This window comes from Macaca nemestrina, chromosome Y, assembly GCF_043159975.1.
Source record: "Macaca nemestrina isolate mMacNem1 chromosome Y, mMacNem.hap1, whole genome shotgun sequence".
NCBI classification, from domain to species: domain Eukaryota; kingdom Metazoa; phylum Chordata; class Mammalia; order Primates; family Cercopithecidae; genus Macaca; species Macaca nemestrina.
This window is the reverse complement of record NC_092146.1, coordinates 488,869-505,490: the sequence shown is the minus strand read 5'-3', so window position 1 is coordinate 505,490 and position 16,622 is coordinate 488,869. Positions and strand designations below refer to the sequence as shown.

The 16,622-nt window shown below is 58.5% G+C and overlaps 1 protein-coding gene across 1 annotated transcript; it reads right to left on the bottom strand.

The window, feature by feature from the left end:
- Positions 1-467: 467 nt before the first annotated feature.
- Positions 468-15,646, bottom strand: LOC105478051 (SHOX homeobox). The gene is made up of 5 exons (XM_011735012.2): positions 15,364-15,646; positions 11,576-11,784; positions 5,880-5,937; positions 5,670-5,758; positions 468-713 (listed from the first exon to the last, which is right to left on the bottom strand). Exons 1-5 carry the CDS (start codon positions 15,644-15,646, stop codon positions 468-470), a joined length of 885 nt encoding a protein of 294 aa, XP_011733314.1.
- Between the last annotated feature and the right edge of the window lie 976 nt (positions 15,647-16,622).

The window sequence follows — 16,622 nt, the reverse complement described above, 5'->3', positions numbered from 1 at the left end:
TCAAATCCACACAGCTCTTGGGACGAAGGAAGGAGTATATGGAGGTAAAGAAAATCGTTGGCAACGAAGACACACGCGGCCTTTTCATCGGAGACCAGCCCCGGGATCTTTGCAGGTTCACAGACTCTAGGATCTTCCACACGTTTTGGGTCGTTCACCGCATGCATAGGGTAGAGCAGAGGAAGACGCAGCCAGGCAGGGTTGACCCTTCTCCAGGGTCTCCCAGGACGCACGGGCAGCCTTGGAGAGGCCCGAGCACGGCGCACGGCCGCTCACGCGCTCCGCCTTCTGCACCGTCTCCGTGAGGGTCGCGCGTGGACGGTCCCGGGAGCCTCCTCCCCAGGCCTCTTGCAGGAGCTCCCGGGGCGCACGGAGCAGCTCCAGGCGGAGTTGAGTGCAGGACGCGCGGTGCAGGCGGGGCGCGCGGAGCCCGGGAGTCCGGGTGCGCTGGGGGCTGCGCGGCGGGGTCAGAGCCCCAAGGCCTCCGCGTGCTTCCGCGCCTTGAGCCGCAGGTCGGCGATGCTGGAGTTTTTGCTGTTGCTCTTGGCGGCGGCGGCGACCACGGCGGCGGCCGAGGCGGACTCGGCCAGCGACGCGATGGGCAGCCCGAAGGGCGGCGGGGGGAACATCAGGTAGGGCGCGTGCGCCGCCAGGTGCGGGTGCAGGTGCGGGTGCGCGTGGGCCACGCCTTCCAGCTGCAGCTGAGCTTGGACCTGCAGGAGCGGACCCGGTGGCGTGAGCGCTCAAGCTGGGGTCTGGGGGGCCTCCCCCGTCCCAACCACCCCCCCGAAATCCACAACGTGCCTCTTCTCCCCTAGGGAGCGTCGCCCCTTCTCCAGCCCTGGAAACCATCCCACACCCCACTGTGCTCCTTCCCCCTGGCCCAAGGCTGTGCCGCGTCACCAGGTCCCCAAGGCTCTCCCGGGACACCAGGTCCCCAAGCCTCTCCAAGGCCCTCGGGTCCCCAAGGCTCTCCCGAGACACCAGGTCCCCAAGCCTCTCCCAAGACACCAGGTCCCCAAGCCTCTCCAGGGTCACGAGGTCCCCAAGGCTCTCCCCAGGACACCAGGTCCCAAGGCTCTCCCGGGACACCAGGTCCCCAAGGCTCTCCCCAGGACACCAGGTCCCAAGGCTCTCCAAGGCCACCAGGTCCCCAAGGCTCTCCCGGGACACCAGGTCTCCAAGCCTCTCCCAAGGCACCAGGTCCCCAAGGCTCTCCAGGGTCACCAGGTCCCCAAGGCTCTCCAGGGTCACGAGGTCCCCAAGGCTCTCCCCAGGACACCAGGTCCCAAGGCTCTCCAAGGCCACCAGGTCCCCAAGGCTCTCCCGGGACACCAGGTCTCCAAGCCTCTCCCAAGGCACCAGGTCCCCAAGGCTCTCCAGGGTCACCAGGTCCCCAAGGCTCTCCAGGGTCACGAGGTCCCCAAGCCTCTCCCGAGACACCAGGTCCCCAAGGCTCTCTCGGGTCACCAGGTCCCCAAGCCTCTCCAAGGCCACCAGGTCCCCAAGCCTCTCCCGGGTCACCGGGTCCCCAAGCCTCTCCTGTGCCACCAGGTCCCCAAGGCTCTCCCGGGTCACCAGGTCCCCAAGACTCTCCCCAGGACACCAGGTCCCCAAGGCTCTTCCCAGGACGTCAGGTCCCCAAGCCTCTCCTGGATCACCAGGTCCCCAAGCCTCTCCCGGGTCACCAGGTCCCCAAGCCTCTCCCGAGACACCAGGTCCCCAAGGCTCTCCAGGGTCACGAGGTCCCCAAGGCTCTCCCCAGGACACCAGGTCTCCAAGCCTCTCCCGGGTCACCAGGTCCCCAAGGCTCTCCCAGGACACGAGGTCTCCAAGCCTTTCCGAGGCCACCGGGTCCCCAAGCCTCTCCCAGGACGTCAGGTCCCCAAGGCTCTCCCGGGACACCAGGTCCCCAAGCCTCTCCAAGGCCACCAGGTCCCCAAGCCTCTCCCGGGTCACCGGGTCCCCAAGCCTCTCCAGGGTCACGAGGTCCCCAAGGCTCTCCCGGGACGCCAGGCCCCCAAGCCTCTCCCGGGTCACCAGGTCCCCAAGCCTCTCCCAAGACACCAGGTCCCCAAGGCTCTCCCCAGGACACCAGGTCCCCAAGGCTCTCCCGGGTCACCAGGTCCCCAAGCCTTTCCAGGTCACCAAGTCCCCAAGGCTCTCCCGGGTCACCAGGTCCCCAAGGCTCTCCCCAGGACACCAGGTCTCCAAGCCTCTCCCAAGACACCAGGTCTCCAACCTCTCCCCAGGGCACCAGGTCCCCAAGGCTCTCCTGGATCACCAGGTCCCCAAGGCTCTGCCGCGTCACCAGGTCCCCAAGCCTCTCCCGAGACACCAGGTCCCCAAGGCTCTCCAGGGTCACGAGGTCCCCAAGGCTCTCCCCAGGACACCAGGTCCCCAAGGCTCTCCCCAGGACACCAGGTCCCCAAGGCTCTCCCCAGGACACCAGGTCTCCAAGCCTCTCCCAAGACACCAGGTCTCCAAGCCTCTCCCAAGACACTAGGTCTCCAACCTCTCCCCAGGGCACCAGGTCCCCAAGGCTCTCCTGGATCACCAGGTCCCCAGGGCTCTGCCGCGTCACCAGGTCCCCAAGCCTCTCCCGAGACACCAGGTCCCCAAGCCTCTCCCGAGACACCAGGTCCCCAAGGCTCTCCAGGGTCACGAGGTCCCCAAGCCTCTCCCAGGACATCAGGTCCCCAAGGCTCTCCCAGGACACCAGGTCCCCAAGCCTCTCCAAGGCCACCAGGTCCCCAAGCCTATCCCGGGTCACCAAGTCCCCAAGCCTCTCCTGTGCCACCAGGTCCCCAAGGCTCTCCCGGGTCACCAGGTCCCCAAGACTCTCCCCAGGACACCAGGTCCCCAAGGCTCTTCCCAGGACGTCAGGTCCCCAAGCCTCTCCTGGATCACCAGGTCCCCAAGCCTCTCCCGGGTCACCAGGTCCCCAAGCCTCTCCCGAGACACCAGGTCCCCAAGGCTCTCCAGGGTCACGAGGTCCCCAAGGCTCTCCCCAGGACACCAGGTCTCCAAGCCTCTCCCGGGTCACCAGGTCCCCAAGGCTCTCCCAGGACACGAGGTCTCCAAGCCTTTCCGAGGCCACCGGGTCCCCAAGCCTCTCCCAGGACGTCAGGTCCCCAAGGCTCTCCCGGGACACCAGGTCCCCAAGCCTCTCCAAGGCCACCAGGTCCCCAAGGCTCTCCTGGGTCACCAGGTCCCCAAGCCTCTCCCGGGACACCAGGTCCCCAAGGCTCTGCCGCGTCACCAGGTCCCCAAGCCTCTCCCGAGACACCAGGTCCCCAAGGCTCTCCAGGGTCACGAGGTCCCCAAGGCTCTCCCGGGACACGAGGTCTCCAAGCCTTTCTGAGGCCACCGAGTCCCCAAGCCTCTCCCGGGACACCAGGTCCCCAAGGCTCTGCCACGTCACCAGGTCCCCAAGCCTCTCCCGAGACAACAGGTCCCCAAGGCTCTCCAGGGTCACGAGGTCCCCAAGGCTCTCCCGGGACACGAGGTCTCCAAGCCTTTCTGAGGCCACCGAGTCCCCAAGCCTCTCCCAGGACGTCAGGTCCCCAAGCCTCTCCTGGATCACCAGGTCCCCAAGCCTCTCCCAAGACACCAGGTCCCCAAGGCTCTCCCGGGTCACCAGGTCCCCAAGCCTCTCCCAGGACGTCAGGTCCCCAAGCCTCTCCCGGGACACCAGGTCCCCAAGCCTCTCCCAGGACACCAGGTCCCCAAGGCTCTCCCGGGTCACCAGGTCCCCAAGCCTCTCCCGAGACACCAGGTCCCCAAGCCTCTCCAAGGCCACCAGGTCCCCAAGGCTCTCCCGGGACACCAGGTCCCCAAGCCTCTCCAAGGCCAGCAGGTCCCCAAGCCTCTCTCGGGTCACCAGGTCCCCAAGCCTCTCCAAGGCCACCAGGTCCCCAAGGCTCTCCCGGGACACCAGGTCCCCAAGCCTCTCCAAGGCCACCAGGTCCCCAAGCCTCTCCCGGGACACCAGGTCCCCAAGGCTCTGCCGCGTCACCAGGTCCCCAAGCCTCTCCCGAGACACCAGGTCCCCAAGGCTCTCCAGGGTCACGAGGCCCCCAAGGCTCTCCCCAGGACACCAGGTCCCAAGGCTCTCCCGGGTCACCAGGTCCCCAAGGCTCTCCCGGGACACCAGGTCCCCAAGGCTCCAGTGCGCAAAGCCAGGCAGGCCTGAGGCCTCCAACGGCCTAATTTCACTGGGTCCTGCCATCGGCAAGAAGAAGTGGGCCCCTTCCCCCACCTCGAGGCCAAGTCCCAGGAGAGGAGAACCGCGGAGGGATGCGGACCAGTCTCCTTCGGGCCTGCGCCATGGAGAGCTGGATAGCTCGTGGCGACCAGCGCTCGGGGTCCATTTCTGAGTCGTTAATTTATGATTTAGGCTTTTATACCTTCCACTCCCCACCGCCACCCCCCCCCCAAGCCTTTGCACCCTCAGCCAGCAGAGGCTGCGGCCAGACGGGTGGTACCTGCAGCCCTTCGCCAAACACGCGCCCAAATACAAACCCCAGCTGTCCCCTTGGGATCAAACGGTCAAGAACAGAGGCCACGCGTCCGCCCTGCCAGAGCCCCCCAACTCCGTCCCCGCATGGTCCCGATCCCCAGATTAGGGACCGAAGGGGCGCGCAGAGGCGCTGGGCTGCGTTCCGGCAGGGCGCACGTGGGCGCTGCGCTCTCTCGTCCTGGGACCGTGCACCCCTCCTTCCACACAGTTTCCCGCTTCCCCCCATGCCACCCCCACACTAAACCAGAGCAGGGGGCCCCCTTGGGACGCTTGGGTTCCGCGACCGACCCCCCCCCCCCCCCCGGACACTCCCTGAAAGCCGCAAATCCACGCTGGGAACCCAAACTGCTGCTCACTCCAAAGTCAGCGGGGAGCTGAGTAGGGTATGCAGAGCCCGGGCCAGGGGCCAGGGTCCAGGCAGACGCCCCAGACCCTCGGACACTCAGGGGTGGTGGTGAAAAGGGAGTGGATGCGTATCCCATCTCTGGTATCCAGGCGCAGGCATCCCACCGTTCTTAACCAGACAGCAAGCCAGGTGTGGGGCGGGGGGGCTGACTGAGTGGGACTTGTCACCCCTCTGGTTTTTGTTAAGATTTCCCTTTGGGCTTGTGTGTGTTCACTTTCCCAAAAGGTCTCTGAGTTTTAACAGCCTGATTTTTTTTTGTTGTTTTGAGTTGGAGTCCTGGGGTCTCACTCTGTCCCCCAGGCTGGAGTGGAGCGGCGCCATCTCCGCTCACTGCAACCTCCGCCTCCCGGGTTCAAGTGATTCTCGTGCCTCAGCCTCCGAAGTACCTGGGATGACAGGTGCACACCACGACGCCCGGCTACGTTTTGTGTTTTCAGTAGAGACGCGGTTTCACCGTGTGGGCCAAGGCTGGTCTCGAACTCCTGACCTCAGGTGATCCACCCGCCTCGGCCTCCCAAAGTGCTGGGATGACAGGCCTGAGCCACCGCGCCGGGCCCAGCCTGATTTAATACGTGTCAAGGTGCCTGTAAATACCTCCTTGGAAAAGCCACTGATTTTTTTTTTTTTTTTTTTCTGGGGGTCAACTGAGAAGTCTGCAGGGGCAGGGAGGGGCGAGCAAGTAGGGGAAAGGGGAGGGGGTGGCGGGTCCCTGGATCTTCAGAGGAAGAAAAACCAAGCTACCTGTTGAAAAGGCATCCTTAAGGCTCCCATGTTCACGTAGGGTGCCACCCGGCAGGCGTCCAGGTGGTTGGCTGTGCCTAAGATGACGCCTGTGGGGAAAGGGAGGACGTGTCAGTGTGGTGGTCCTGGGTGCAGCCAGCACCTCGTTACCCCCCATCCATCCTCAAGCAGGCGCCCCCAGCTTCAGGTCCCCCCAGTCCCAACACCCACCTTTATGCATCTGATTCTCCTGTTTGCGGCACTTTGCTCTCCGGTTCTGGAACCAAACCTTGTGGGGGAAGCAGAAAGAGATGTGGGACCCTCTGCGCGCCCAGCCCAGCCTCGCCAGGGACGACCTTCCTGTGAGGATGAACCAAGCACTTTGCACCTCTGGGAGTCCAGAAGTGACCGATGGGGGTCCCCAGTCCCTCACCGCCCCTCTGTCTCCAACCCTGCATAACTGGCTACCTAGAACTGGAAACTGGGTTTTGCTTTTTTTTTTTTTTGTATTTTGATTTTTGTTTTTTGTTTTTGAGACAGAGTCTTGCTCTCTCACCCAGGCTGGAGTGCAGTGGCGTGATCTCGGCTCACTGCAACCTCCGCCTCCCGGGTTCAACCAATTCTCCAGCCTCAGCCTCCCAGATAGATGGGACTACAGGCATCCGCCACCACGCCAGGCTAATTTTTGTATTTTTAGTAGAGACGGGGTTTTACCATGTTGGCCAGGATGGTCTCGAACTCCTGACCTCAAGCGATCCACCCACTTCGGCCTCCCAAAGTGCTGGGATGAGAGGCGTGAGCCTGAATCCTGGCCTAGAACTGGAAATTGGGTTTTGTTTTTTGTTTTGTTTTTGAGACACACTCTTGCTGTCTCATCCAGGCTGGAGGGCAGTGGTGTGATCTCGCCTCACTGCAACCTCCACCTCCCCGGTTCAAGCAATTCTCCAGTCTCAGCCTCCCAAATAGCTGGGACTACAGGGATCCGCCACCACGCCAGGCTAATTTTTGTATATTTAGTAGAGACGGGGTTTTACCACGTTGGCCAGGCTGGTCTCGAACTCCTAACCTCAGGTGATTCACCCGCCTCAGCCTCCCAAAGTGCTGGGATGACAGGTGTGAGCCTGAATCCCGGCCTAGAACCGGAAATTCGGTTTTGTTTTTGAGATAGACTCTTGCTCTCTCATCCAGGCTGGAGTGCAGCGGTGTAATCTCGCCTCACTGCAACCTCCTCCTCCCAGGTTCAAGCAATTCTCCAGCCTCAGCCTCCCAAATAGCTGGGACGACAGGCACCCACCACCACGCCAGGCTAATTTTTGTATTTTTAGTAGAGACGGGGTTTTACCATGTTGGCCAGGATGGTCTCGAACTCCTGACCTCAGGCGATCCACCCGCCTCAGCCTCCCAAAGTGCTGGGATGACAGGCGTGAGCCACCCGCACCCGGCCTAGAACTGGAAAATGTTAAGCTCTCCCTCCCCTGCCTAAGTGAGACCCGTCCATTATCACTGATGAATTGAAGTTGAACAAGTGAGTTCTGAGACAGTGGAAGTGGACTCTGGAACTTTCCAGCATTCTGTACACCCTGTAGGAGAACGCGAGTTGCCACCTGCAGACTTTAGCCACCAAGGTAGAGGGGCCACCAGATGGCCAAAGGGCTCCAAATCCGGCCCCTTCTCCAATCTAACTCTGGACACACCAAGCCCAGAAAATATCTTGCCTTCCTCGGCCTCCTTGGGAGCCCTGGGGAGCTGAAGGGGTCCCACTCATATGGCCAAGGGTTACGAACATCCCAGAGAGGAACCCCAAGGATAGCAGGCTTTGCCATATAGGGGCATTCTGTCACTTTGAGGACTTCCGAGTCTTGGGGGAAGCTATGAAGACGTTGAGTGCAACAGAGCCGGGGACCCTCTGGAGGCTGGAGAAATTCTCACAGGTCTCATGTTAATATTTGGGGGTGAATTCCGTCCCCTGTCACCTCCTACAAGCCCCCACCGCTCTCCCAGTATTGACAGTCCCCTCCTGCACAGACAGACCAGCTGGGGAATACAAGGAGTTTAGCCTAGGCCTGGTAATCTGGACGCCTCCCCATCCCCTCCCCCACGGCCACCTTCCTGACAGTCTGAGTCGCTTCATGCCTCCTAACAGGCTTTCTGTGGCAGCTCCACCTGCACCCTGACGGACACGGCAGTCACTGCCCAAGACAAATAATTCACACAGGCACTGTTGTGAGCAAAACACGTGCTGGGTCCACAGCCACCACATCCACACCGTGCAGGGCCCCGGGGGGAGCCGGTGCACCTGCACCCGGGAGTCTACACAACGGCCACATGCATTTGGTCTGGAACCCAAGACAGAGCCTCCCGCCCACCTTCCAATGTGGGCCCTCCCGGGGGCTGCAGCTCTCCTAGAAAACTTTATCCTGTGTCCCAGCAAAGTCACATCCTGCCTCATCGCCTCCCCCAAAAAAAGGTCCCGGCCTGCGGCTGACACTGAAATTCACAAACAATTGCTCTCTCCCCCTTTCCAAAGCCTGTGTCCAGAGTCACTTCAGACCCCCACCTCCAAGCGACTGCCAGTGTGTCCGTCGATGCTCCCAGTACTCTCCGCCTGTCTCGTACACGGTCCGGGAAGCCAGCCGGACCCCCTAAAGCCTCTGGCAGGGCGTTTAAAAAACAAACAAACAAAAAACAGAATCCTACTGAAACAAACAAAAACAAAAACAATCCTACTGAAACAAAGAAACAAACAAAAACAAAATCCTACTGAAACAAACACAAACAAACAAACAAAAACAGAATCCTACTGAAACAAACAAACAAACAAAAACAAAATCCTACTGAAACAAAGAAAAACAAAAACAAAATCAAAAATAATCCTACTGAAACAAACAAAAACAAAATCCTACTGAAACAAACAAAAACAAACAAACAACAGAATCCTAGTGAAACAAACAAAAACAAAATCCTACTGAAACAAACACAAACAAACAAACAAAAACAGAATCCTACTGAAACCTGGAAAGCCTCGTTCAACACGGGGAGGGGGGGAAAAAAAAGATGATGAAGAATAAAAGTGATGAATTAGCTGCCGCGTTAAGTGCTAATAAATCAGTCTTGGAGTGATTCACGATCAATTCCAATTAGGCCTGAATATGGTAAGTGAAGTGTGTGACACTGGTTTAGACAGTTATTTCTTCATTAAGGGACCGCTCGCTGATTTTTCCTTCACCCACGCCCGCAACGCGATGTCCTTTTGATTTCCATTACAGACAGTGAATAATGACATTTAATTTAGCTCTGCGCCATAAACCCACAGATATTTGTTGTAATTAAATTACCACCCGCCCCTCGCCGTGGTCTCATAAGTTTCCATTAGAACCCTGACAGCTGGGTGATGTGACTTTGCAGGGGCGACGCTAAAAATAAAAGGTTAATCGGGAACAGCTTCCATCGGATGCTCAATTTATTTACAGCAAATTTCCACCCTAAATGGAAACTCTATCCGCTCCCAGCACGGGACGGGCTGTCCTGAAAGAGATTATCCAACAATTCACGAAGAGACGGGATTAAAATCTAGTTCATTTTCTCTCCCTCCCCCGTCCCCGTCCCCTCCACCATCACGACTTCCACGGGACGTCCGTGTTTGAACTAATTGATTTTTATGACGACTCCAAGGCCTGCCCGCCTTTACCCTACGATGATTTTTCCCTGCGGCGAGAGAGAGAGAGAATATGATGTCTTTTATCCTATTCCCATGTTTGTTTTTATTATTATTTACCGTCGTTAAATTTTCATGTGACCCCTGAGTCCACATAACCCCCGGCTTCTCCCCCATCTGTCTTTATTTTAGGGCCTTCTCGGGGTCTGTACACACACCCCACCCACCAATTCTCTGCAACTGAACTGAGGTGCGAGTCGGTAATAGACTACGGAAAAAAATAGTGTGGAATTCAATTACAAGTAATTTATTTTTATAGAAACAGTACATCAAGGGCCGGGGATACACTGACGGATCCCAGGCACAACACACACCAGGAGATGACATAAACTTGATGTGTCCCCTTTAGCAAAACTTTAATCTTTTCATTAATTTACACCGGGCCGTCCAATACATCTTCTGAGAGAGGGGTGGACAGCGAGGAAACCCCTGTATTGATACAGCTTCCTTCCCTCACTGAGGCCGCAGACGCCCTGAGAAGGGACACGGTCCTTCCAAATCACCAAAGCATCTCCCGGTCTTGGGCAGTATCTTTTTTTTTGGCGGTGGGGGGACTACGGTTCTCGGTCAAGAGGCCTGGGGAGTGTTTATTGAATCCTCAGCATCCCAGGGAGGCCTTTTAAAGGCAGCCACATGGGAAGACGGAGGAGAATCAGGAGCCAAACTATATTTTTTCAATGAAAGAGCTGGTACAACGCACCGTGCATCAAACACACGTGTATCTTCGTCCGCTCAAGTTTTGTGTCTGAATGGGGTGGCTGGATAACCAATGCCACGGGAAGCGAAGGGAATCAGGGACCAAAACATAAATATATATATATATTTATATATATATTATACATGTATTTATATATTTATATATATTTATATATAATATATATTTATATATATTATATATAATATATATTTATATATAATATATTTATATATTTCATATATTATATATTTTATATATAAATATATATTATATATAAATATATATTATATATAAATATATATATGTCTGTGTGTGTGTATACGTATATATTTAAATTAAAGATCTTGTAAAACGCTCTGCATCAAATGCATTTGTACCTTCGTCTCCTAAGCAAAAATCCAGGGAAAGCGATGTTTGAAATGTGTTGATCTCATAACCAATCCTACGGGACTGGGCTTTGAACGGCTGGTGTCTTTGCTTTTGAACGCCTTTGGCTTTGTAATCGGTCTCTCCCTGGTCGGCAATGTTAATTTCATTTATTTTTGAACGGGTTCCCCAGGGTCCGGAGATCCTGACTCTCTCTCTCTCTCTCTCTCTCTCTCTCTCTCTCTCTGTCTCTCTCTCTCTGTGTCTCTCTCTCTCTCTCTCTCTCTCTCTCTCTCTCTCTCGGCCCTTCTGTCCTGCCCAGAACCAGGAGAAAGCACTAGAGGACTTGACCTTCCAGGGGAAGCTGCCCTGTCAGGCAGGGGCTGGAAAAAAAGCCATTTGGAGACTCTCCGTCTGCGCTCATCCAGATGCCCAACGTGCTCCTGCGCGCCCCAGAGCCGGAGGGAGGAGGGGAGGGTGTGTAACACAGGACAAGGCTGGAGAGGGGAGGAGGGAGACAGAAACAGCGGGGCTAAAAGAGGAGGAAGGAGAGGACCCTATTTCTGACCGCCTAGGAACAGAGCGCACCCCTCTCCGTTCGTCCCACGCAAAAGCCTTTTCAATGCAACCACACGGGAAGACGCGAAGGAATCAGGGGCCAACAGATACATTTTTTTAAATGAAAGATCTTGTAAAACGCTCTGCCTGAAACGTATCTGTAGCTTCCTCTCCTAAAGTAAAACCGAGGGAAAGTTTTCTTTGCATGTGTTGGTTCCCAGAACCGACCCCACGGGAACCGAAGGGAATCAGGGGGCCCATATACGCGTTCGCTGGGTTTGTTTGCACCAAGGACAATCAAATATATATCATATATACTATATATATTTATATAGCGTATATATTTATCTGTTATTTGTCTAACACATACATGTGTGTATATTTGTTTGCCTTTGGTGCAAACGAATCCAATGAACCCATCCTCCAGGCCTCAGGCGTCTCCAAAAGCCCAGGAACCCCAACCCGCCCCACACCCCAACCTCCCCGCGCTCCGGGAACAGGACGGCGGCCCGGGCGGGCGCAGGTGGCTGTACGCGGGCCCCGTGCGCTCCCGAGGACCAGGCCATGGCTCCGGGCCCCCGGGGTTCCTACCTGCACGCGCGCCTCGGAAAGCCCCAGACGCTGGCTGAGCTCCTCGCGCATGAAGGCGTCGGGGTAATGGGTCTCGTCGAAGAGTCGCTCCAGCTCGTTGAGCTGCTCCAGCGTGAAGTTGGTGCGGCTGCGCCTCTGTTTCAGCTTCGTCTGCCCGTCCTCGTCCTCCGACTTCACGTCCTCGCGCTTCTCTTTGCATTCGTAAATCCCTGCGTGGCGGGCGGAGGGCACAGGGCTGAGGCCGGGAGCGCCTCGCCAAAGGCTCCCCGGGTCCCCTCCGCCCGCGCCCGCCTCCCCCAGCACGGCCCGCGGGGTCCTCCGCGCAGGCAGCGTGGCGCGCAGTGCGGGGCGGTTTTGCGCAACGTGGCGAACCCTTTCGTGCCTCTTTTGGTGGAAAGGGGGGGCCTCGAAAACCAATGCGCATTTACGCAAAATCTGCGTGGGGTCCCCAAGGCAAAAGCCGAGGAGAGAAGACTCGCTTCTTTTCCAACAACCTGGGCTTTGCAGGAACGTCGTTTTCTTGGCCTCATCTCCGAATCGTTTCCTCAATTATCCACTTCGCCGCTGTTGACATAACCTAACCTTTTTTTTTTTTTTTTTTTTTTTTTTGGAAAGTGGGGTGTCAAATCCTATTTTTAAGGGAAAGAATTTGAGGAAGAACTGCAAACGGCGGGGTCCCCGCGCGGGGCGCCCGAGAAGGACACGGGGAGGGCCCGGGGCGAGTGGCAGATTCTAAGACCCACGGAGAGACTGGGGGTCCCTCTGGGATTTGCCGGAGCTGGGAGCCCCTACCCGGAGCCTATTTCCGACCAGCACAGCAGAACCGTATCCGAGTACCCGAATGCAACACCGCGTCTGGGGGTGAGCCGTGTGCACCGAAGTCTTTCCTTCCCAGTTACTTACACGCGCGCGGTTGGGCACCCACCCCACGAGGGTGCCAAAAATGGCACTTTCTCGTCTCCAATAATGGTGACCTGTCTGTATTTGCAGGGGGTGGGGGGGGAGTCAGAAGGGCTGAAAAGTCAACCCTCAAGCGTTTCCAGGCGAAAAGATTTTCCTTCCCAATTTTTTAGACATTCCGCCCCTGACCAAGCTCCGGGGTTTAAATAAAACGTGGCTCCCTCGGTCCCCTGCAACCCAGGGCTGGTGGAAGTGGCATCTCCAACGGCCCTCTGTTCCTATCTCGGGCCTGCTGGGCACAGATTAAAAGCACCCCACGCCCTAATTCCATGTCCCCTGGTGCCAAGGGTAAGGGGCTGACATTTGGAAGTTCAGCCTGGACACAGTTTCCAGCAAGCCACTGCGCCCAAGAACCTTGCAAAGCTGACAAATCCAACGTGTCTACAAGGGAACAGGGTAAATGCAAGTACCCTGTTCTGTCTTCCTTCCTTCCACCACCCACGCCAGGGCCCCCCACCCCCCCCCCCCACCACCCCGAGCTGGATTCAGTCCTAGACACTTATCCCAACACGGAATTCACATTTTCTTTCACCTCCTGAAAGGCACGCGCCTGTAAGAACAGTCCGTTCCTTCCCCCAAGTGAATCGTTTCCTGGAGACGGCCCCGGCTCTCCCCGCTTCCTTTCTCTCAGTCTGAAAACGCCAGGAATGGAGCCCAGCTGACAAATTGGCCTTCAAAGTCCTCAAGCATGGGCAGGCTTTGCAAAAGCCACGGGATCCCAGGCTCAGCGGGGACGCGCTGTTCCCAAAAACTCTAGGTTCCCACGGGGAGCATCTCCCCTGCCCTCCGACCCCCCCTTAACGTGGATCTGATGAAGAAATACCAGGACGGGTTGCAGTCCTGCCCCGGCGGTCTTTCCGCACCCAGCCAAGGGCAAAGGGTAGCGGGGACTCTGTGTCTCCTCTCCTGGGGCCCTGGGTCCTTGGCCTGGTCTTTATTTTCCTCTCACTTTGGAAAGACCTGGAGGATACTTTGCTCTCCCCGGTGCATGGCCAGGGGGAGAAGAGAGAGGAGGCGAGAAGAGGAAATCAGTGTCTGGGAAGGACAGGCAAAAAGCAACGCCACAGAACCGGCCTGCTGCGCACTGCACAGCCTCTTAAATTAAACGCAGGCCCTCCAGTCGCTGCCAGCCTTGGGTCCAGCAAGGCCAACTCTCTGTATATGAATTAAAGCGCTGGGTGCCCCCCGTAGCAGTGTGCAGGGACGACCCCTTAAGATAAGACAGGCCGAGCTCCTGCCTCGTAGACGGTGGGAAACCGGGAACTGCTTTGTAAACCGTAGCCAGCTTTGTGCTTTGACAAAGTCAGGACCTCGGGAAGCAGGATCTGGTCAATCCTACGAGGACAAGGCTGTTTCCCCTAGAACGGCGCCACTCGACACCCAAGAGATAGGGTCCGGGAGAGCAAGTAGCCCGCCAGAGTCTCAGGAAGAATTACCTTTGGGGGATGCACCCTCGCACCTTAACTCTGGGTATCAGCCAAAGCCCAGACTCGATTTTCTGCCTGTTTGTACTGGAAACGGGATAGACACTCCTATAGCCGTCTCCAGCTGCGCCTCTGACACAGCTACAGCGCATTTTATTCTTCAGATGTACGGCGCCCAGTCGTCCCCTCTTTGGACAGCGATCCACAGGTCCAGACCCTCTGCCTGAGCCTCTTACTCCTTGATTTGCAACACGGGGCCATGCGCCCCTGAGGCTTCAGGAAGAACGGCCAGAGGGGAGCCCCGGGGCCCGGTCTGCGCCCCCCGCACAACCGGCTGCGCTCTGACACAGCCTTGAGTGAGGACGTGCCGCGAAAACCACCAGCTTCCCCGGGCCCCTCGCGCCCCATCCAGATCCCCGGCCACCTGCGGGCGCCGGAGTGGATTTGATGGATCCAAACAGTTTTCACCAAAGACAAGTCTCGAGGTTCAAAGGAAAAAAAAAAAATATATATATATATATATATATATATGTAGAAAGTGTTCCTTAAAGGACACAGACGCGAGCTGACCCGGGGCCTTCCCGTCTCCTACCGCGCAGCCTCGAGTCTTCCCGCGATCTGGGGGAGCCGGGCAGGCGCTGAGCGCTGGGAAGGCGCGTGGAGACAGCTCCTCTCTGCGTCTGGGGGACCGTAAATACAAGCCAGGCAGGCAGAGACACAAATCCACATCCTAAGCAATCAGGGCCCCAGGCCGGGCGCGGGGGCTCACGCCTGCACTTTGGGAGGCCGAGGCGGGTGGATCATCTGAGGTCAGGAGTTCGAGACCAGCGTGGCCAACACGGTGAAACCCCGTCTCTGCTAAAAACACAAAAATGAGCCGGGCGAGGTGGCAGGTGCCTGTCATCCCAGCTACTCGGGAGGCTGAGGCAGGAGAATCGTTTGAACCCGGGAGGCGGAGGTTGCAGTGAGCCGAGATCGTGCCATTGCACTCCAGCCTGGGAGACAGAGCGAGACTCTGTCTCAAAAAAAAAAAAAAGGAAAAAAGGAAAAAGAAATCTCAGGCCCTCCGGCCCAGCCTGATCCACCCCAGCCCGGGACCCTCCCGTGTCGGAGTCCACCCCCGCGGCCCCCGCTCCGACCCTCCCTGGGTCCCCCCCTCCCGGACACCTCCCACCCACCACCCCTGGCGGGTCTCCCGGAGCCTTCCCCGCGTCTCCGGCCGGGTCCTCTCCTCCCTTCCTTTCTTTCTTAGGCAAAGCCTGGCTGGCCCGGGCCTTACCCTGGCGATCCGAGCGCCGCCAATGTGCAGAGCGAGGGGCGCGCGCGGGGGGCCGACTCCGTGGCGAGGAGGCGCCGAACCCCAGGAGGGGCCCCCCGGAGCCGCCGGCGCGCAGACGAGCTTACCTTCTGCTACTCTCGCGGGGCCGAATTCTTTCAGTTTCTCCTTGTCATTGTCTACGTGGTCCTTGAACAAATGCACCGGGCAGTGGCCGCCGCCCTCCGCGAGGTCCTGGAGGCTGGAATCCGACGTCCCCAGGTCCCGGGAGCGCGCCAGTCCGCTCTCCAAAACTTCCCGGTACGTAATGGAATCCTTCTTGCCTCCGCCGCCGCCGCCGCCTCCTCCGCCGTTACCGTCCTTGCTTTTCTGGTCAAAAGACTTGGATACAAACGCCGTGAGTTCTTCCATGGCTGGGGGCCGGGGGCTGGCGACGAGCCGGGGCGGGTGGGTGCGCGCGCGTCTCCCCGCGCGCGGAGAGGACGGCCCGGTGCGCGCGGGTGGATCACCACCGCGGTTATTTACGCCTTTCCATTGGAAATCTCACTATTTATACGCGTCGACCTCGCCCAGCCCCCCCGCCCCGTGCGCTGCCTGTCTGGTGCAATTACGGGTCTCCGGGCTCCGCGGCGGACGCACACGCAGAGACGCTGTGTCTCCCCCACCCCACCCCACCCCACCCCCCCTCAACGCCCGCAATTGGCTTTTCTTCTCATTTCATCACTGTTTGGCGTCCGGACACCTTGGTGCGAAGAGGCAAAGATCCCATTTTGGGAAGGGAGACCGCGCGCGCGCGCAGGAGAGGGGCGCAGGGGCGCCCGAGTCCCCCCCACCCCCCCCACACAGGTTACCCCGCGTGCTTTCCGTGGCTGGAAGAAAAGCAAACTCCAGCTTTTTTCCTCCACAGAGAGAGACACACACAGACGTGGAGGAGAGCCGAGCCCCGGAGCCTGGATCGTTCCAGGAAGCGCCCGGGGCGCACCGGGGCGGAGATGGCGAGACGCGGAGGGGACCCGGGCGAGCCGGGGACGCGCGATCTTGGGACAGGATGAGCTCCAAGTTGGTGGCGGCGCGCGCTTGGATGGAGGGATGGTGAGATGGCACACGCAGCTGGGGGATCCCCTAAAGGGAGAAGAACACGGGCCGGGTGTCTCCAAACCAGGACGCGGGCGCCTGGGAGGCGGTGGCGGAGGCCGAGGATTCCCCGGGGGCCCCCTCCCGGGTCTCCAGCGCCCGCAGAAAGAAGCCCAGGTCCCCGGGAGATCCGGTTCGTAAAACATCGATTCTTTCCGCGCGCGCCAGACCCCGGAGACCCCGGAGCGAGGCCTCCACCCTTTAGCGCCGCGCTGTCACCCTGGCGTCTGGGGTATTTACTGGGGTTGGGGGG

Excerpts from the sequence above, each read along its gene's own strand:
- LOC105478051 (XM_011735012.2), bottom strand. The coding sequence starts at position 15,646 with ATGGAAGAACTCACGGCGTTTGTATCCAAGTCTTTTGACCAGAAAAGC. Across the intron at positions 5,759-5,879 it reads GGAGAATCAGATGCATAAAG|GCGTCATCTTAGGCACAGCC; the intron begins GTGGGTGTTGGG and ends CTTTCCCCACAG. Across the intron at positions 714-5,669 it reads TAAGGATGCCTTTTCAACAG|GTCCAAGCTCAGCTGCAGCT; the intron begins GTAGCTTGGTTT and ends CCGCTCCTGCAG.